Genomic DNA, 15,702 nt, shown 5'->3' with positions numbered 1-15,702 from the left:
GAAAGCTCCGAGTCCTGCAGAAGGCAAGCCCCTCAACCAAGGATGCAAGAAGCCTGCGGAGGTGAGCTTTCGCTTAAACAGAATGGGTATCCATGTGTGCCAACCATGCTGGAGTATTTGTGTGGATTAACGACTTAGCATCTACTCTGAAAAAGGAAATAATTCACATTTAAGGCTAGAGCATGGCTTCCCTGGTGGCTCAGTGGTAGAGAATCCATCTGCCAATGCAGGAGACATGAGTTTGGTCCCTGCTTCAGGAAGATCCCACCTGCCGCAGAGCAGCTAAGCCTGTGCACCACAACTATTGAGCCAGTGCTCTGGCTCCTGGGACCCACAGCCACTGCAGACCCTGTGCACGGCATGTGGGATCTTCCCAGATGCAACAAGGGAGACCGCCACAGTGAGAAGCCCGCACACTGCAACTGTTGAGTAGCCCCACTCACCACAATTAGAGAAAAGCCCACACAGCAACAGAGGCTCAGCACAGGCAAAAATAAATATATAAAATTCTTTTTTAAAAAGGGACTGGGGGTGGCAGAGGATCTCGGCAGAGCATTACAGTGAGAGACTCAGGAGAGTATGAGAAACTCTAAGTGAGAAGCAGGCTGGTCTCCTGCCCTGAGGTTACCAGGCACAAAAACAGAGAACCCACACAGGCCCTCTGAGGAATCTCTGTTACCAGCCAGACCATGGGACCCAAAAGTTACCTCCTGATTTGATTGCAGATCACATCTGCAATAAAGGATGACAATAAGTAAGAACCTCAAGCTAGCAGGCTCTCAATGATAATAAAAGTTTTGAAGTACTTATAACCCATAGCTGTTTTTTTCCTCCCAAGTATGAAAACAGTGAAGGAAAAGCTTCAGTGGAAGAGAAGAGACATTTCCCTTATTGGTATTTGGAACAGAATCTAGAGATAGAATTGTAATTTTATTCCTTTCCCTGCTCTGTGTTTTACCAGCATTGGGTCCTGGAATGAAAGTCCTCCTGGACTGTGCTCTCCTCCCCCCTTACCTCCTTGTCACATCTGGTTATATCTCTTGGTCACCTGATACCAGAGTTTGCCTTCCAACCAGAGGCTTCAGCTTCCCTGTGAATCAAAATGTTGCTCCCTGCTTGAGGTCTCTGGTTCTCCTGCTATCTGCAGAGGCTGTGGAGAAGCGTGCACCAGCATGTTGATTTTGTGGAGGAGTCAGCGAGAACATTCTTACAAAGAGATGAGAAATAAAGCAAAGTGGACTTGTGTTACTGGCCCCAAGCACACATTCCAATACACAATTAGGTGTGATGTCAAAGCTAAGGCCCTATTCTTCCAATCACCAATAATTTTCATTCTGAAAATCACATCCTTTAGATTTTTCTTTTGTGCAAAATAAATGAACAGTGGTGCTCAATGTCTCAGTGTTGAGGTTCTGTTTGGAAGTGATGATATAAAACCAAGACCTGTATATATGCTGCCTGCAAGAGATTCACTTCCGATTAGAGCCACATACAAACTGGGAGTGAGGGGATAGGAAAAGGCATTCCATGCAAATGGAAATCAAAAGAGAGTCAGTGTGACAATACTTATATCAGACAAAATAGACTAAAATAAAGACTGTTACATAATGACCAAGGGATCAATCCAAAAAGAAGATACAACAGTTGTAAATGTATAATACCCAACATAGGAGCACCTCAATATGTAAGGCAAATATTTAACAGACATAAAAGGAGAAATTGACAATAACACTAGTAGGGGACTTTTAACACTCCACTTACATCAATGGACAGGTCATCCAGACAGAAACTCTGTTCAGATCCTTACCTTGAGTTAACTGGTGCCTGTGGTCCCGGTCACGGCTGTCATTGCAGAGAGTGACTTACCTCTCACGTGTCCACGGCCACCTCAGCCCCTAGCTGCTGTTGGGGCCATCTCATTTAGAGCAGAACTCTGAAGAATTAAAGATAAAGCCCCAAGTGTTGGAATATCTGAACCAGGTGAAGACAGTACTCAAGATGATAGGAGGGTGTAACTTGGCCATTTATTTTGGGAAACACTCAGGGTAAAACTGCTGCTGCTGCTAAGTCGCTTCAGTGTCTGACTCTGTGCGACCCCACTGACGGCAGCCCACCAGACTCCCCTGACTCTGGGATTCTCCATGCAAGAACACTGGAGTGGGTTGCCATTTCCTTCTCCAGTGCATGAAAGTGAAAGTGATGTCTGACTCTTCGTGACCCCATGGACTGCAGCCTACCAGGCTCCTCCGTCCAGGGGATTTTCCAGGCAAGAGTACTGGAGTGGGGTGCCATTGCCTTCTCCGGGGTAAAACTAGCCCATGGTGTTATCATGGGAAGTGCATGCATCAACAGAGACCTAGAAGTAGACCCAAGACTCAACAATCACTTCCAAGCTGAGTCACCTTGGACAGAGATTAAATAAACTAATCTTTCTGATGTTCAGTTTCCCTTCTGGAAAAAGAGGATACTAACTGGGACATGGAACAACAGACTGGTTCCAAATAGGAAGAGGAGTACGTCAAGGCCATATATTGTCACCCTGCTTATTTAACTTATATGCAGAGCACATCATGAGAAACCCTGGGCTGGAGGAACCACAACCTGGAATCAAGGTTGCTGGGAAAAATATCAATAACCTCAGATATGCAGATGACACCACCCTTATGGCAGAAAGTAAAGAAGAACTAAAGAGCCTCTTGATGAAAGTGAAAGAGGAGAGTGAAAAAGTTGGCTTAAAGCTCAACATTCAGAAAACTAAGATCATGGCATCTGGTCCCAACACTTCATGGCAAATAGATGGGGGAATAATGTCAGACTTTATTTTTTGGGGCTCCAAAATCACTGCAGATGGTGACTGCAGCCATGAAGTAAAAAGACGCTTACTCCTTGGAAGGAAAGTTATGACCAACCTAGATAGCATATTAAAAAGCAGAGACATTACTTTGCCAACAAAGATCGGTCTAGTCAAGGCTATAGTTTTTCCTGTGGTCATGTATGCTTGTGAGAGTTGGACTGTGAAGAAGGCTGAGCGCAGAAGAACTGATGCTTTTGAACTGTGGTGTTGGAGAAGACTCTTGAGAGTCCCTTGAACTGCAAGGAGATCCAACCAGTCCATCCTAAAGGAGATGAGTCCTGAGTGTTTAATGAAAGGACTGATGTTGAAGCTGAAACTCCAATACTTTGGCCACCTGATGTGAAGAATTGACTCACTGGAAAAGACCCTGATGCTGGGAAAGATTGAGGGCAGGAGGAGAGGGGGACAACAGAGGATGAGATGGTTGGATGGCATCACCGACTCAATGGACATGAGTTTGGGTGGACTCTGGGAGTTGGTGATGGGCAGGAAGGCCTGGCGTGCTGTGGTTCATGGGGTCGCAAAGAGTCGGACATAACTGAGTGACTGAACTGAACTGGGTTGTGTTGAGGCTTAAAAGAGAGTAAGAGGATCCCCTCGTCTATACCCGCGACCCCACAACTCCTCACCCAACCCCCTACCCAGGCCATGGAGTCTCTTTGCTCTGTGACCTCAGTTCCAGGTGATATGTCTTTCAATGTCTCCTCTTTGCCTCTAACCTATCCATTTTTGCCCCATGTTTGTTTTTTAATTCTTCAAATAACCACAATGTAGAATTGAAGACTATTTTAAAAGATTGGTATTGATCAAATAAATTTATATCATCATTTTATTAATCTTTAAAATCATTTTTAACCTTCTCTTTTCAAAATGTTCTGTGTCCAAAAGCAAGATCAATGACTTTTTAAAAAATGTTTCCGTTTTTGGGGCTGGTGACAGGTTTGGCTTTAACCTCTTATAAGTGAATGGCCTTATAACTTAAGTTTCTCTACCTTGGTGAAGAACTTTGGGGTGTGTCGAGTGATTCTTCTGACTTAAGAGTGCCCAAATCACAGCTTGCTATGTGAGAGTTCCATAATTTCTTTGTTCATGTCAGCTTTGTGGTGTGTAGAACACTGAAGTATTAATCTTTGCTTTGGGTAAAGTAGCACTGGGCCTGAGGTCAACCTTGCCGGGTGGAATAGAAGCAAGCATGGCAGCATCATAGATGGAGGAGATGCAGGGACCCCAAGATTCTGCAAGAGTGGAATCCTAATCTGATCCAGGACTTTCGACCAAGCTCTGACAGTGCAGGGTCTTCCCTCAGGTCCTCAGTTATCATATAGGGCCTTGACAGCCAAGAGTCGTCATGAAATTGGTCTCATCACAATTATACTTAGTTCATATCTCAACTTTCTGCAGTTGTCCATAATATAAGAACTGTGGAGGACTTCTCATGTTTCTTCTATCCATTTAACCATATTTTAAGAGCTGACTATATAGTGGGCACAATGATCATTGTACCCAAATGAGTGACTCCCAAGCCCTACCCTTCCTGGACTAAAGGTGTAATAAGAGACCTATCTGCAAACAAGCAGTCAGGGGATGTGCCCCACTGGGGTGTCCACAGGCACTTTGAGAGTTTATACAGGGCAGGACTAACTCTTGAAGGGAGGAAGTAGAAGACAGTTCCTTCAGAGGGTGGGAAGATCGCCTGAAGAAGAGAAGAGCTACCCACTCCAGTATTCTGGCCTGGAGAATTCCATGGACTGTATAGTCCATGGGGTCGCAAAGAGTCAAACACAACTGAGCGACTTTCACTTTCCCGGGCTGAGGCATTGACAGTCTGGTTTCTAGCTACAGCTCTGAATTTGCATCAGCTTCGCCCTGTTGGATGACTCAGAGCCAGTTTCCTCATCTCTGATGTCAGAAGACAGTACCCACCTTTGCCACCTCTGGAAGTGGAAGTGGAGCAACAAGCATTTTGCTTCACGGTTTGTTAAGACTGCTCTAGAGGACACACACCTGTCAGGAGGCTCTTCCTTGGGCCCCAGCAGCAGCATGTGTCTGCAGGACAGTGGGTCTGCCTGGGCTTAGGCTTCAGTGTGTGGCTGTGAACTTCACATTTGTCCTCATTAGACCAGCATGACTAAGTCTATAACCCTGACATTCTTTTCTGAAAGTAAGCTTTGTCCTTAGAGTCTGATTCGGTAAATCCCCTCTGTCTCTCTTGCTGATCCTGGGCACTTGCAGGGGTTACTAAACAGAATGAGCCCCAGGTTTCTCATCTGTATAGTAGAGATGATAATAATAATTCATATATTGTAGGATGGTTGTGAAGATCAAAGGACATAGTGTGTGCAAAGTACCAGGCACATCGTGACTCTAATGTTCAGCATTGTGGGGACTAGGGGAGTAACCAGAGAGGGTCACAGAGGGTCAGGATAAGGCTTCTGCTTGGCCACTTTCATAGTTGTTCCTGCCACGGTTGACGTCACTGCTACCCATATAGCACCCTGGGTGGTTGAGAAAGGATGAGCCATCTATTTTCCTATTTGTAGATAGTGCAGGTGGCCAAGACTGTGTAAATTCCTTATCACTATCATGTATTCAAAAATACTAGAATATAATCCAAGCTTTCAAAAGGAAGGAAATGCTGTCTCCAGAATGAACTTTGAGGGTGTTGTGTTGTACGTGTGTGCATCTTCAGTCGTGCCCAACTCTTTGCAACCCCATGGACTGTAGACTGCCTGGCTCCTCTGTCCGTGGGATTTTCCAGGCAAGAATATTGTAGTGGGTTGCCATTTCCTCCTCCAGGGGAGCTTCCTGACCCAGGGGTCAAACCTGCATCTCCTGCATTGGAGGCAGATTTTTTTACTGTGGAGCCATCAGGGAAGTCCCGTTGAGGGTATCTAAGTGAAATAAGCCAGTCACCAAAAGTCAAATGCTGTGTGATCCATCCCACTTATGTGAGGTACCAAGAGTAGTTAAACTCCTAGACACAGAAAGTAATGAGGTGGCTGCCACGGGCTGGGAAAAGGGGGGAAAGGGGAGGGGGACTTGTTTAAAGGGGATGAGTTTCAGTTCTGCAGGATGAAATGAGTTGTGGAGATTGGTTGCATAATAGTGTGAATATGCTTAACACTTCCAAACTGCATACCTACAAACAGTGAAGATAGTAAATTTTGTTATGTGTATTTTACCATAATCTTACAAAAGCTTATTGAGCATGTGCCAAGTGTACAGCATTCCTGGCCCAAGGGGAAAGTGAAAGTGAAAGTTGCTCAGCCGTGTCCTGGCCCAAGGGGAAACAATGTGATAAAAACAAACATGGCCCCTGTCTCCCCTTATGAAACTTACAGGCGAGTAGAGGAGACATGTCAAAGGAAGAATGACATTAATGAGCAAAAGTGCAGCTGGAACAGGTGCTCCAATGAGAAGTTCATGGTCCCTTGAGAACCTAGAGTACAGGGACTTGACCGCAACAGGAAAGTCAGGCCAAAAGCAAAGATGAGCAAGATGAAGAAAGACCATCCTCAGAATCTGCAAAGCATGAACCAAAGCTACCTCAAGGAGGCCAGTGTGGCTGGAGCACAGAGGGTGGAGAAAATGTGTTGGGAACAGAGGCTGGTGAACACGGAGGGGCCAGACCCCACAGCCTCGCTGGCCACAGTAAGGAGTTTGATCTTTCTTCCTGAGCCACAGGGACCCCATTGAGGGTCTTGAGCTGAGGATGGGGAGACAGAAAATCAGGTTTGTGCTTTGAAAAGGTCAGTACAAAAGAATATATATTTTTTCCCTTACAAGGAAAGATCTTATCAAATAGTTGTCTCAGTCATCCACATGGAAATATTGAACGAGTCCCCTAGATATTTCTCTGGGGCCTGATATTTAGAAGACACTAGCAAGAATACAGATGAAGACCCACATCCCATAAGTCTAAATAGTTATAGGCTATAATCAAGCTAAGAAACCATTATTAATATGTTGAATCCTCTTACCATGACAAACATATAACTCATGTCAAAAAAATATGAACAAACTATGGTTTTTAATATGACTAATAGTCAACAAAGTATCAAAGATGATTGAATTTAACCATAACTACATTCTCTGGATATTCTGTTGGGTCAATGAAATGTGAATGACTAATAAAATATTTTATAATTAGCCATTTTCTATTTTATAATTTTTGGCTTTTATAGTAAAAATCATTAATTATATTATTTTAATTAAGATTTTCATATAACTCATGTTATTTTACTAGCAACGCTGAATTAAATCACTTTTTGTAACAAGTATATTGAATATATATTGTATATATTACAATTCATCCATTGGAAATATCCAACTTTTCTTGAGTCATTTTAGTTCTCAGATCATTTTTCATTAATTCCAATTGAAGAAACTTTGCCCTATTGAGGTCATATCAACCTGAATTTGTTAAAAAAAAAACCTTCTTTAAAGCAATATTTAAATTTGAAAATGAACCATAAATACATTATGTTCCAAACATGGTGATAAGATCTCATAGATAAATTATCACAAAAACTATTAGCATGTATTTTAATTCCATCACTCAAGTCTACCACTTATATTGCAACTTTTTCTGTCTGTCCAAGCAATATCTCAGTCTAATATTAATGTAAAGCCCCAGCATCATGTTTCATACAGGTTGTCTGGGCATCTATACATATTTAATGGCGATAGGAATGGTTTGATATTGCAAAATGCTCCTTGGCTGCTATGAACAAGTGTCATGAGTTTGGAGGGCCTCCTGAACAGCAAATTGGAATCTGAGGAGGGGGAGGAATATAGACATTTGGTACAACTTGGGAAGGTGCTTTATTGTACAAGGATCAATTGTGCTCATGTGTGTGAAAGAAAGGAATCGGCAAGTCAGCCTTTTCTCCTGTCCAGGTATTTCTGCTCCTCAGACCCTCCCTGCCCTCTGAAGCAGCACCCCAGCCCTGCCGTGGCTGGGATTAGCAATAGGAAAACCCTTAAATATTTAGGGCTTTCAGGCACAGTGGCCAATTGTTTCAAGGTCTTAGGACAAGGGATGTGGGGGAGCAGTTCCCTGGGGCCTAAACAGTGTTAGTCACAAGAGCTGATGCTTAAGATTACTCCAAGTGACATGGACACTTATGTGTCCTTAATAAATTGTGTGTGTGTGATATTTGTGACCCTCTAAAGCACAGGCCCTGGGGTTTAGGATGGCACTACCCTGCAGCGTAAACTGCATAAGTATTCAGCAGTCCCTTTCCAAGTCCCCATGTTAATTTACTAATCCTGATATTGACCAGCACTGCCACACAGTCCTTTCTTCTCACTCCATGCCTTTTAAAGGCTGCTGACTGCATTTTTCACTTGATTTGTCTTATTAGGAACTGGTGAAAGTGGCAAAAGCACCTTTATCAAGCAGATGAGAATCATCCACGGGTCTGGGTACAGCGACGAAGACAGAAAGGGGTTCACGAAGCTGGTTTACCAAAACATATTCACTGCCATGCAAGCCATGATCAGAGCCATGGACACCCTGAAGATACAGTACGTGTGTGAGCAGAATAAGGTAACGTGCTTAAGAACTTTGGAGCCATTTGTGAATGCCATGCTGTCCTCCTCTGGTTAGTCTGTCTCTGAACTGAAAGATTTACTGAGTGCTTGCATCAGAGGCCAGAAGAAGCTCTTGAGCTCAGACTCTGGGGTAGAGCTCCTCCAGAGGAGTATGATGAATTTAGGCACAGTGTTGTGGTCTTATTTCTGCAGAAGCTCTGGCACAGTGGTGGTGTGGTGTGGCCTGGCGTGCAGTCATTTCAGTGCTTTTTTTTTTGGAGTGCTGAGAAAAGGAAGACATATATTTACATTTCCTCTTTCAGCTAAGATACCTGGTTACTTTCTTGCTTTGAGCAATGGTGGTCTTGGGTTTACAATGGACTTTTTAAGAATTCCTAGTCTTAGGAGATATTTTCATAAATGTCCTGCAGACTACTCAGAGAAGTCAGTGGGTTTTGTTTGTTTCTTTTGGAAGCTAGCCCTTCTTAGGAGCTAACTGATAATTTAGGAAGAGTCATGCTTGTGTCTCGACTAGCAAGGGACTCTCCCAAAGTAATGGTATCAAGTTGCCATTTGCTTTCCTCTCTCTGTGGGTTATTTAAAATCCGTATCTGTTTGAGACTATAGGAGAATAATGAGACAGGAAGGTGGGAGAAGGAGACAATATTTTCTAGGGTGTATAGGAATGTAAATCCATGGGAAAATACTATGAGCTCATTAAGAATCTAGACGACAGAATTTCTTTAAAATAACTCATACCAAGTTATAACACGACATGATGATAAAGAGAAAAATTCCAAGATGAGTCCCTTGTGAATTGATTAGAAAGAATTTAGCTGCTTAAAAGCTGGAATAGTGGCTTAAATATGGGCCTCAGGAACTGCTTTATCATCAGCTTGTGGCATTTGTTTTTATGTGTATTATACAGAGTTTCAAAGCAGTAAGTCTAATTTTTTTATTACTCAGTGACTGCATTACACAGGAAAACTCAACATGCACCAAATTTTAGACGTACCTTTATAGTGTGACTACAGCTTTGTGTCTTTACTGTTTCCTTGTAATCTTGAGGAAATGGAGGAATGTATAATATCTCACCCACAGCTTCAGCCTTCAACAGCCTTCTGTTGAAAAGCATGTGTGTGTGCGTGTGTGACAGGCGGGGGTGGTGGTAGTGGTGGAAATTAACCTTTAGAATATCTGGTGCCAAGTAATATGAGAGGTGTGTCATGAACTATTGGGAAATTCTACAAGTAACTATGATTCCTTTACAAGTTGGCTTTGAGTATGTGCATTATATCTTTTTGGGTTTTTTTTTATAAGCATATTTTAATTTTTTGAATTTTCATTATATCTATTTGAATGTGTGCAATTAAAAAAAAAATCACCCTGTACAAGCTATTTTAAAAATTAGGTCATCTGCGGAAATTTAAGATTATTTCAGAGAAGAGATAGGTCAGGAACATCCTCGTGGTGATGTTAGTTAATCTACTTTCCTCTTTGGTAAAAAGGCATTTTGTTTCCCAGTCGTAGTGGGGTGACTGGGAGAAGCTTGGAGTTTAGGAATGGGTTTGTAAACAGGCCTGTTGGGAAGAGAAGACTCAAGTGTGAGTCAGTTCTGCTTACATTGGCAACATGTGTTTGTAAAAATCCAATCAGATTTAGGAATCAAGGTCTCTGGATTTTTGTTTTGTTTTCCCTCAAGGTCTTCTAGAGGTACTCTGAGTTTGTGTCTCAAATAGAAAGGTTTTACATGGCTTGACATTCCACCGCTTTCTTCTGTTCTCTTGATCTGAATTCTTCTTCATAAGGCCATGTCCCCTTGCCTGCTCATCTGCATTACTTCCCTCCAGCTGCCATAACAAAGCACCTCAAACTGGGTGGCTTGAGACAGATTTCTTCCTTCCCAGGTCTGGAGGCTTGAAGTCTGAAACCAAGGACCTGGTTCCGGCTGGAGTCTCTGTTCCATGCATCTTGCCTGGCTTGTGGGGGTTGCTGGCAATCCGCAGTGTCCTTTGGCTTGTGGAGGCCTCCATTCAGTCCCTGACTCTGTCTTCACGTAAAGTTCTCCCCCTGTGTCTCTGTGCTCACAGGGCATTCCCCACTGTGTGTCCATTTCTCCCTCTTCCCATAAGGACAGCAGTCATTGGATTAGAGCCCATCCTAATTCAGTGTGACCTCATCATAGCTTGATATATCTACATAGACTCTGTTTCTCAATAAAGTTACTTTCTGAGATTTGGGGTTTGCATGGATTTCAAGGCAATACTATTCAACCCAGTATGGCCTGACCTCTGCTTGCTCCCATGAATGTCATGTCCATTAGCAAAATACTTTCACTCCATTCTAATATCCCCCAAAGATTTAACCCTAAAAACAGCAGCAACTCTAAGCCTCAAATCTGATCTAATATCAATTCAGAAGGCCTCCAGTCTTTTTTTTTTTTTTTTTGAGGTCTGTTTGTGTTTAATCAGACAATATGCAAAGTATTTACAACCAATTCCAAATTCCCCCCTCCCCCACCCCAGGCCTGGGCCATGGAATGCGGGACCCCCTGGCCCTGCCCAGAGCCGGGGGTCCCCTAGGCCTCTGCATAGTCATCTGAAATCTACAAAACACTGTTCGCTTAAAAAAAAAAAAAAAAAAAAGGACAGTATTAGGATACCTTATACAAAGGGCGCTGGGCAGTTGGAAGGGGATTTGAGAGCACGCTGGAGTGAACCCAGATTTTGACTGGGACAGACAGGAGAAGACTTGGGTAATACACATGTATGAAAGGAAAAATTGAAATTTCATAGGCAGGCACCACTTGGCCTCCTTCCCCACTGGCAGGGCCTGGCTAGCTCAAGAACCCCTGGCAGCAGGAACGTTATTGCTATGATGAGGGGCAGGGGGTGAAATGTACATGGCTGGGGGACAGAGTAGGGGACATTTTTACATGTTAAATATGGACACACATGGAGGAGGAACACACACGTGTACACACACACATACACACACACAGGGGCCCTTGGCAGAATGCCTACAAAACTGTCAGCTGCCCCATTTAAGAAGGGCAGGATGAGGCCCAGGGAGAAGCCACCACATAGCCCAAGGGCCAAAACACGGTCTCTTGATGCTACGGGCTGGACTCACCACGTGATGCCAGGCCATAAGGTCTGGACAGGAGTGGAGTAGTTGCAGAGGCCATGGCCACATATGGAGGCAGACACTGAAGCCCAGAGAAGCAGCAGGGGCTGCCTGAGGTCACACAGCCAGTCCTGGTATGTGGCAATAGACAATCTGTCCTCTCTCACCCCAGCCTACGCACTCCCTCCCCTACTCGTGAGTTAAGGGTGCCAACTTGGAGAGGAGAGCAGGGGCCAGGCATTGAAACAACACAGGACAAACTGGGGGAAGGAGGACCTGGGGTTCCGTCCTGAGGCCAGGGTCTCACAAACACTTGGATCTTCCTTCTACTTCTGCTTGATTGCCTCCAGAGCCTGTGAGCTCCTTTTCATGATTGGCTAGCGCCAAAGATAAAAAACCACCCACATTCTGATTAAAACCTGCTTCCCTATCCTTATACCCTTCATTTCTAGCTCAGCCCCACATCCACCTCCACTTTCTCCCCCGACAATAGCCCCACTGAGCGAGCAGTGGCAACAGGACTCTGTCTGCTATCTCTGAGCCATTCTCAGGCCCCTTGTCCCCTGGGCTACCCCAGTCTGTCCACAATGCCTCCAAGGACAATTGCAATGGTTCCTGAGGAAGACAGAGGGAGCACCGGGTTCCAGTTCCACCTCAACCCTGAAGTGCTCTGCTGCCTCGGGCAAGTCACATCCTCTCTCTGGACTCAGTGTCCCCATAGGTAATACGAGGACAAGGAATTGATGATCTCTGAGGATTCCTCAAGCCTAAGAAGGGCAGGGTTTGAGGACGGTGTCCAGCCCCACCCACGATCATCAAGTCAGGCTAGGCCTCACCAGCCTGGGAGCCACCAGCAGAGAGGGCTGGACCCAGGAGGAAGGCCTCCAGTCTTATCATTTAAATCCTCTATATCAGGTATGGTGAGACTCTGGATGTGGTCCATCCTAGAGCAGAATTCTCTTTCAAACATGCCTGTGAAACTAGGAAGTGAATTAATTTGTCCCCTCCTCATTTGCTATCTCTGGCTCCATTCTCAATGCCTTCTTTCTACTTCAAGTACCTGCATTCATGAAACCTGCAACTTCCTCTTATCTCTCAAACATATGCCAGGGGTGAACCACGTATTGAAATGGCTTAAAGAGATGCTTCCCTGGTGGGCTCAGACGGTAAAGAATCCACCTGCAATGCAGGAGACCTGTGTTTGATTCCTGGGTTGGGAAGATTCCCTGGAGAAGGGGATGGCTATCCACTCCAAACTGTTGCCTGGAGAATCCCATAGACAGAGGAGCCTGGCAGGCTACGCAGTCCATGAGGTCGCAGAGTTAGACATGACTGAGCGACCAACAAGGAGAGTAAAATGTTGAGTAGAAAAAAATCACTGGATTGGTCCTACAAATCTGGGCTCTGTTCATAGCTCCCTTGTAGGTCTCAGATGGGAGTCTATAAACTTTTTCTATAAAGCGCCAGAGAGGAAATATTTTCAGCTTTGAAGGCTGCACAGTCTCTGCTACAACTGTTCAACTCTGCTGTTGTACAAAACCAGGCATGAGTGATGCATAAAAATGAGTGAGGCTTGCTTATAAACTGTTTGCAAAATGTGAAAACTGTTCTTAACTCATGGGCCAAACAAAACAGACCAGGAGTGGATGGAGTCCATGGACTGGAGTTGCTGACTCAGTCCTAGGGGAAGCTGTGGAACCTCTTCCACGTGGAAATTTTGATCAATTTCTTCTCTATTATTTTCTGAATGATTTCCTCTGCGGGTTAGTCCCGATCACAAATGTGAAACTATAACCAATTACCCTTCTTAGGTCATAAAATGATCAAATGATTAATGCTCTAGGGGTTTAAGTAATTACTTAAGAAACAGTATTTTCTTTACAAAGTATTGCTTCATTTAAAACAATTGACTAGTTAAGATGAGTTTGAACAAAACTAATTAGTTTTTCTTTTCAGTCCTCTAACTTCTGGTTGCTGAATATTTATTTCTATTGGATTTTTTCACAGCTAGAAACACTTTCTTAAAAATATGTAGAGGAGGATTAAGAGCCCTTTTAGAGGGTTTTATTTTAAATGTTAGCAGGATTATGGCTCAGCCAGTTTGTTGAAAATCTTTGCTTGTTACTTGACAGGCTGCTTTTGAGAGGAAATTTATCAGAAACTCAGTGTAACATTTGGTTTTTAACCAATATGTTTACTCAATTAAGATTTAGCTTTGAAGATTATTTTCTTATACATTGCCTGCCTTTTTTTCCTAAAGAAATGATTCATATGTATTTGCTCACTCTGTTGATAAGCCTTAATTTTTATGAATGTCTCTCAAGAGTGTCATGAGCACATATTAAAATTTATGACTTCTTGAATAAATATTACAGAGGCGTTTACTCAGTGTCAGGACTCCTAACATTGAATTAGCTTATATCTTACATTGCCTGGTGATGATTTCATAGAAAAGCTTCTTTTTTTTTTTTAACTCTTTGTAGTGTCTCCAGTTTGAGAAATTCTTACTCTAGGCCTGTAGTATGGTGAAGGAAATCCTAGCTCCTTTTAAGGTTCTACAGAATCTGCTTGGATGATTTAGATAAGAATTTCCCAAGGGCAAAGGACAGCCCTGTCTGACTTTTCAAAAATGCTTGGTTTTAAGAACAAGGGCTACAGATTCTTTTGGTAGCTGACCCCAGCTTCTTCCCTGCCCTCCCACTTATAGGAGCTCACTGGGGTCACATCATATGTGCATGTAACTTGTTGTTATTCAGTCGATAAGTTATGCCTGACTCTTTGCAACCCCATGGACAGCACACCAGCCTTCCCTGTCCTTCACCATCTCCTGGAGTTTGCTCAAACTCATGTCTATTGACTCAGTGATATCATTCAACCATCTCATCCTCTGTTGCCCCCTTCTTCTGCCTTCAATCTTTCCCAGCATCAGGGTCTTTACACACATTTAACTGCAAGGGCTCATCATAAAAACAAAAACAGTGTCTTTAAAAAGGAGAGTTACAGCTAAAGAGACACTGATGTATAGAAAGTCTTATGGACTCTATGGGAGAGGGAGAGGGTGGGAAGATTTGGGAGAATGGCATTGAAACGTGTAAAATATCATGTATGAAACGAGATGCCAGTCCAGGTTCGATGCACGATACTGGATGCTTGGGGCTAGTGCACTGGGACGACCCAGAGGGATGGTATGGGGAGGGAGGAGGGAGGAGGGTTCAGGATGGGGAACACATGTATACCTGTGGTGGATTCATTTTGATATTTGGCAAAACGAATACAATTATGTAAAGTTTAAAAATAAAATTTAAAAAAAAAAAAAGGAGAGGTAAGAGGAGTATTTTGCCTGCTATTTGCCTCAAGTACTTAATTTGGAATTCATTGTTTCTAGAAGCGTGAAGTCTGAAATTCCCTTCACAAAGCATCTTTGTCTTCTTTTTTTTTTTAATTAATTAATTTTATTTTTTAACTTTACAATATTGTACTGGTTTTGCCATATATCAAAACCAGAAGCTTGTGCTGTATTCCAAGTCACACTTGAGGCAGGGGACTTGGGCCCTCCAGCCAATTACAGCTCTTGAAAGCCTGAATTTGGGGGTTTAATTGACTCGGAGAAGGCAATGGCAACCCACTCCAGGACTCTTGCCTGGAAAATCCCATGGACGGAGGAGCCTGGTAGGCTGCAGTCCATGGGGTCACTAGGAGTCAGACACGACTGAGAGACTTCACTTTCACTTTTCACTTTCATGCATTGGAGAAGGAAATGGCAACCCACTCCAGTGTTCTTGCCTGGAGAATCCCAGGGAGCCTGGTGTCGCACAGAGTCAGACACGACTGAAGCGACTTAGCAGCAGCAGCAATTGACTCACAAGGTCTCTGCTAATTTTGTTTCAAGTTTTTCAGGTTCTACATTTAGGTAAGCAGACCTCTTTGTTGTCAGTTTCCTGTAGTGTCTTGAGTTTCAGGCCTTTGGAACAGGATGCCCCCTCTCCTGACTGCTAGGTATATCAGGAACAAGCAAAACAATGGCCCTCAGCCCTGGCTGCACATTGGCATCTCCTGGGAGGCTTCTCTGTTGCTGCCCAGGGTACCACCCACCAGAGAGCTGGAGCTAAGTATTCTTGGCATGCAGCCAGAGCTTTGGATTGCGTTTTAGAAACCTCCCAAGTGATTCTTGTTAGGCAATCAAGTTT

At 43.7% G+C, this 15,702-nt stretch overlaps 1 protein-coding gene across 6 annotated transcripts in view; it reads left to right on the top strand.

Annotated features, from left to right (window-relative positions):
- Window positions 1-15,702, top strand: part of GNA14 (G protein subunit alpha 14) — a 201,162-nt gene that overhangs the window by 107,145 nt on the left and 78,315 nt on the right. For all 6 annotated transcript variants that reach the window (XR_015169764.1, XR_015169763.1, XM_086415622.1 and 3 more), the window contains exon 2: window positions 8,221-8,405. Coding sequence is in view for 4 of the 6 variants with exons in the window: in XM_086415622.1 (XP_086271748.1) it covers window positions 8,221-8,405 (185 nt within the window). In the remaining 2 variants the exon portion in view is untranslated. The remainder of the gene's footprint in view (window positions 1-8,220; window positions 8,406-15,702) is intronic.

The sequence above is a fragment of the Bos grunniens genome, chromosome 8, assembly GCF_055505025.1.
Source record: "Bos grunniens cultivar Pamir isolate PY7600 chromosome 8, Bosgru_T2T1.0, whole genome shotgun sequence".
NCBI lineage: Eukaryota > Metazoa > Chordata > Mammalia > Artiodactyla > Bovidae > Bos > Bos grunniens.
Note: the sequence above shows the minus strand (reverse complement) of the source record. Positions and strands in the feature narration are given on the sequence as shown.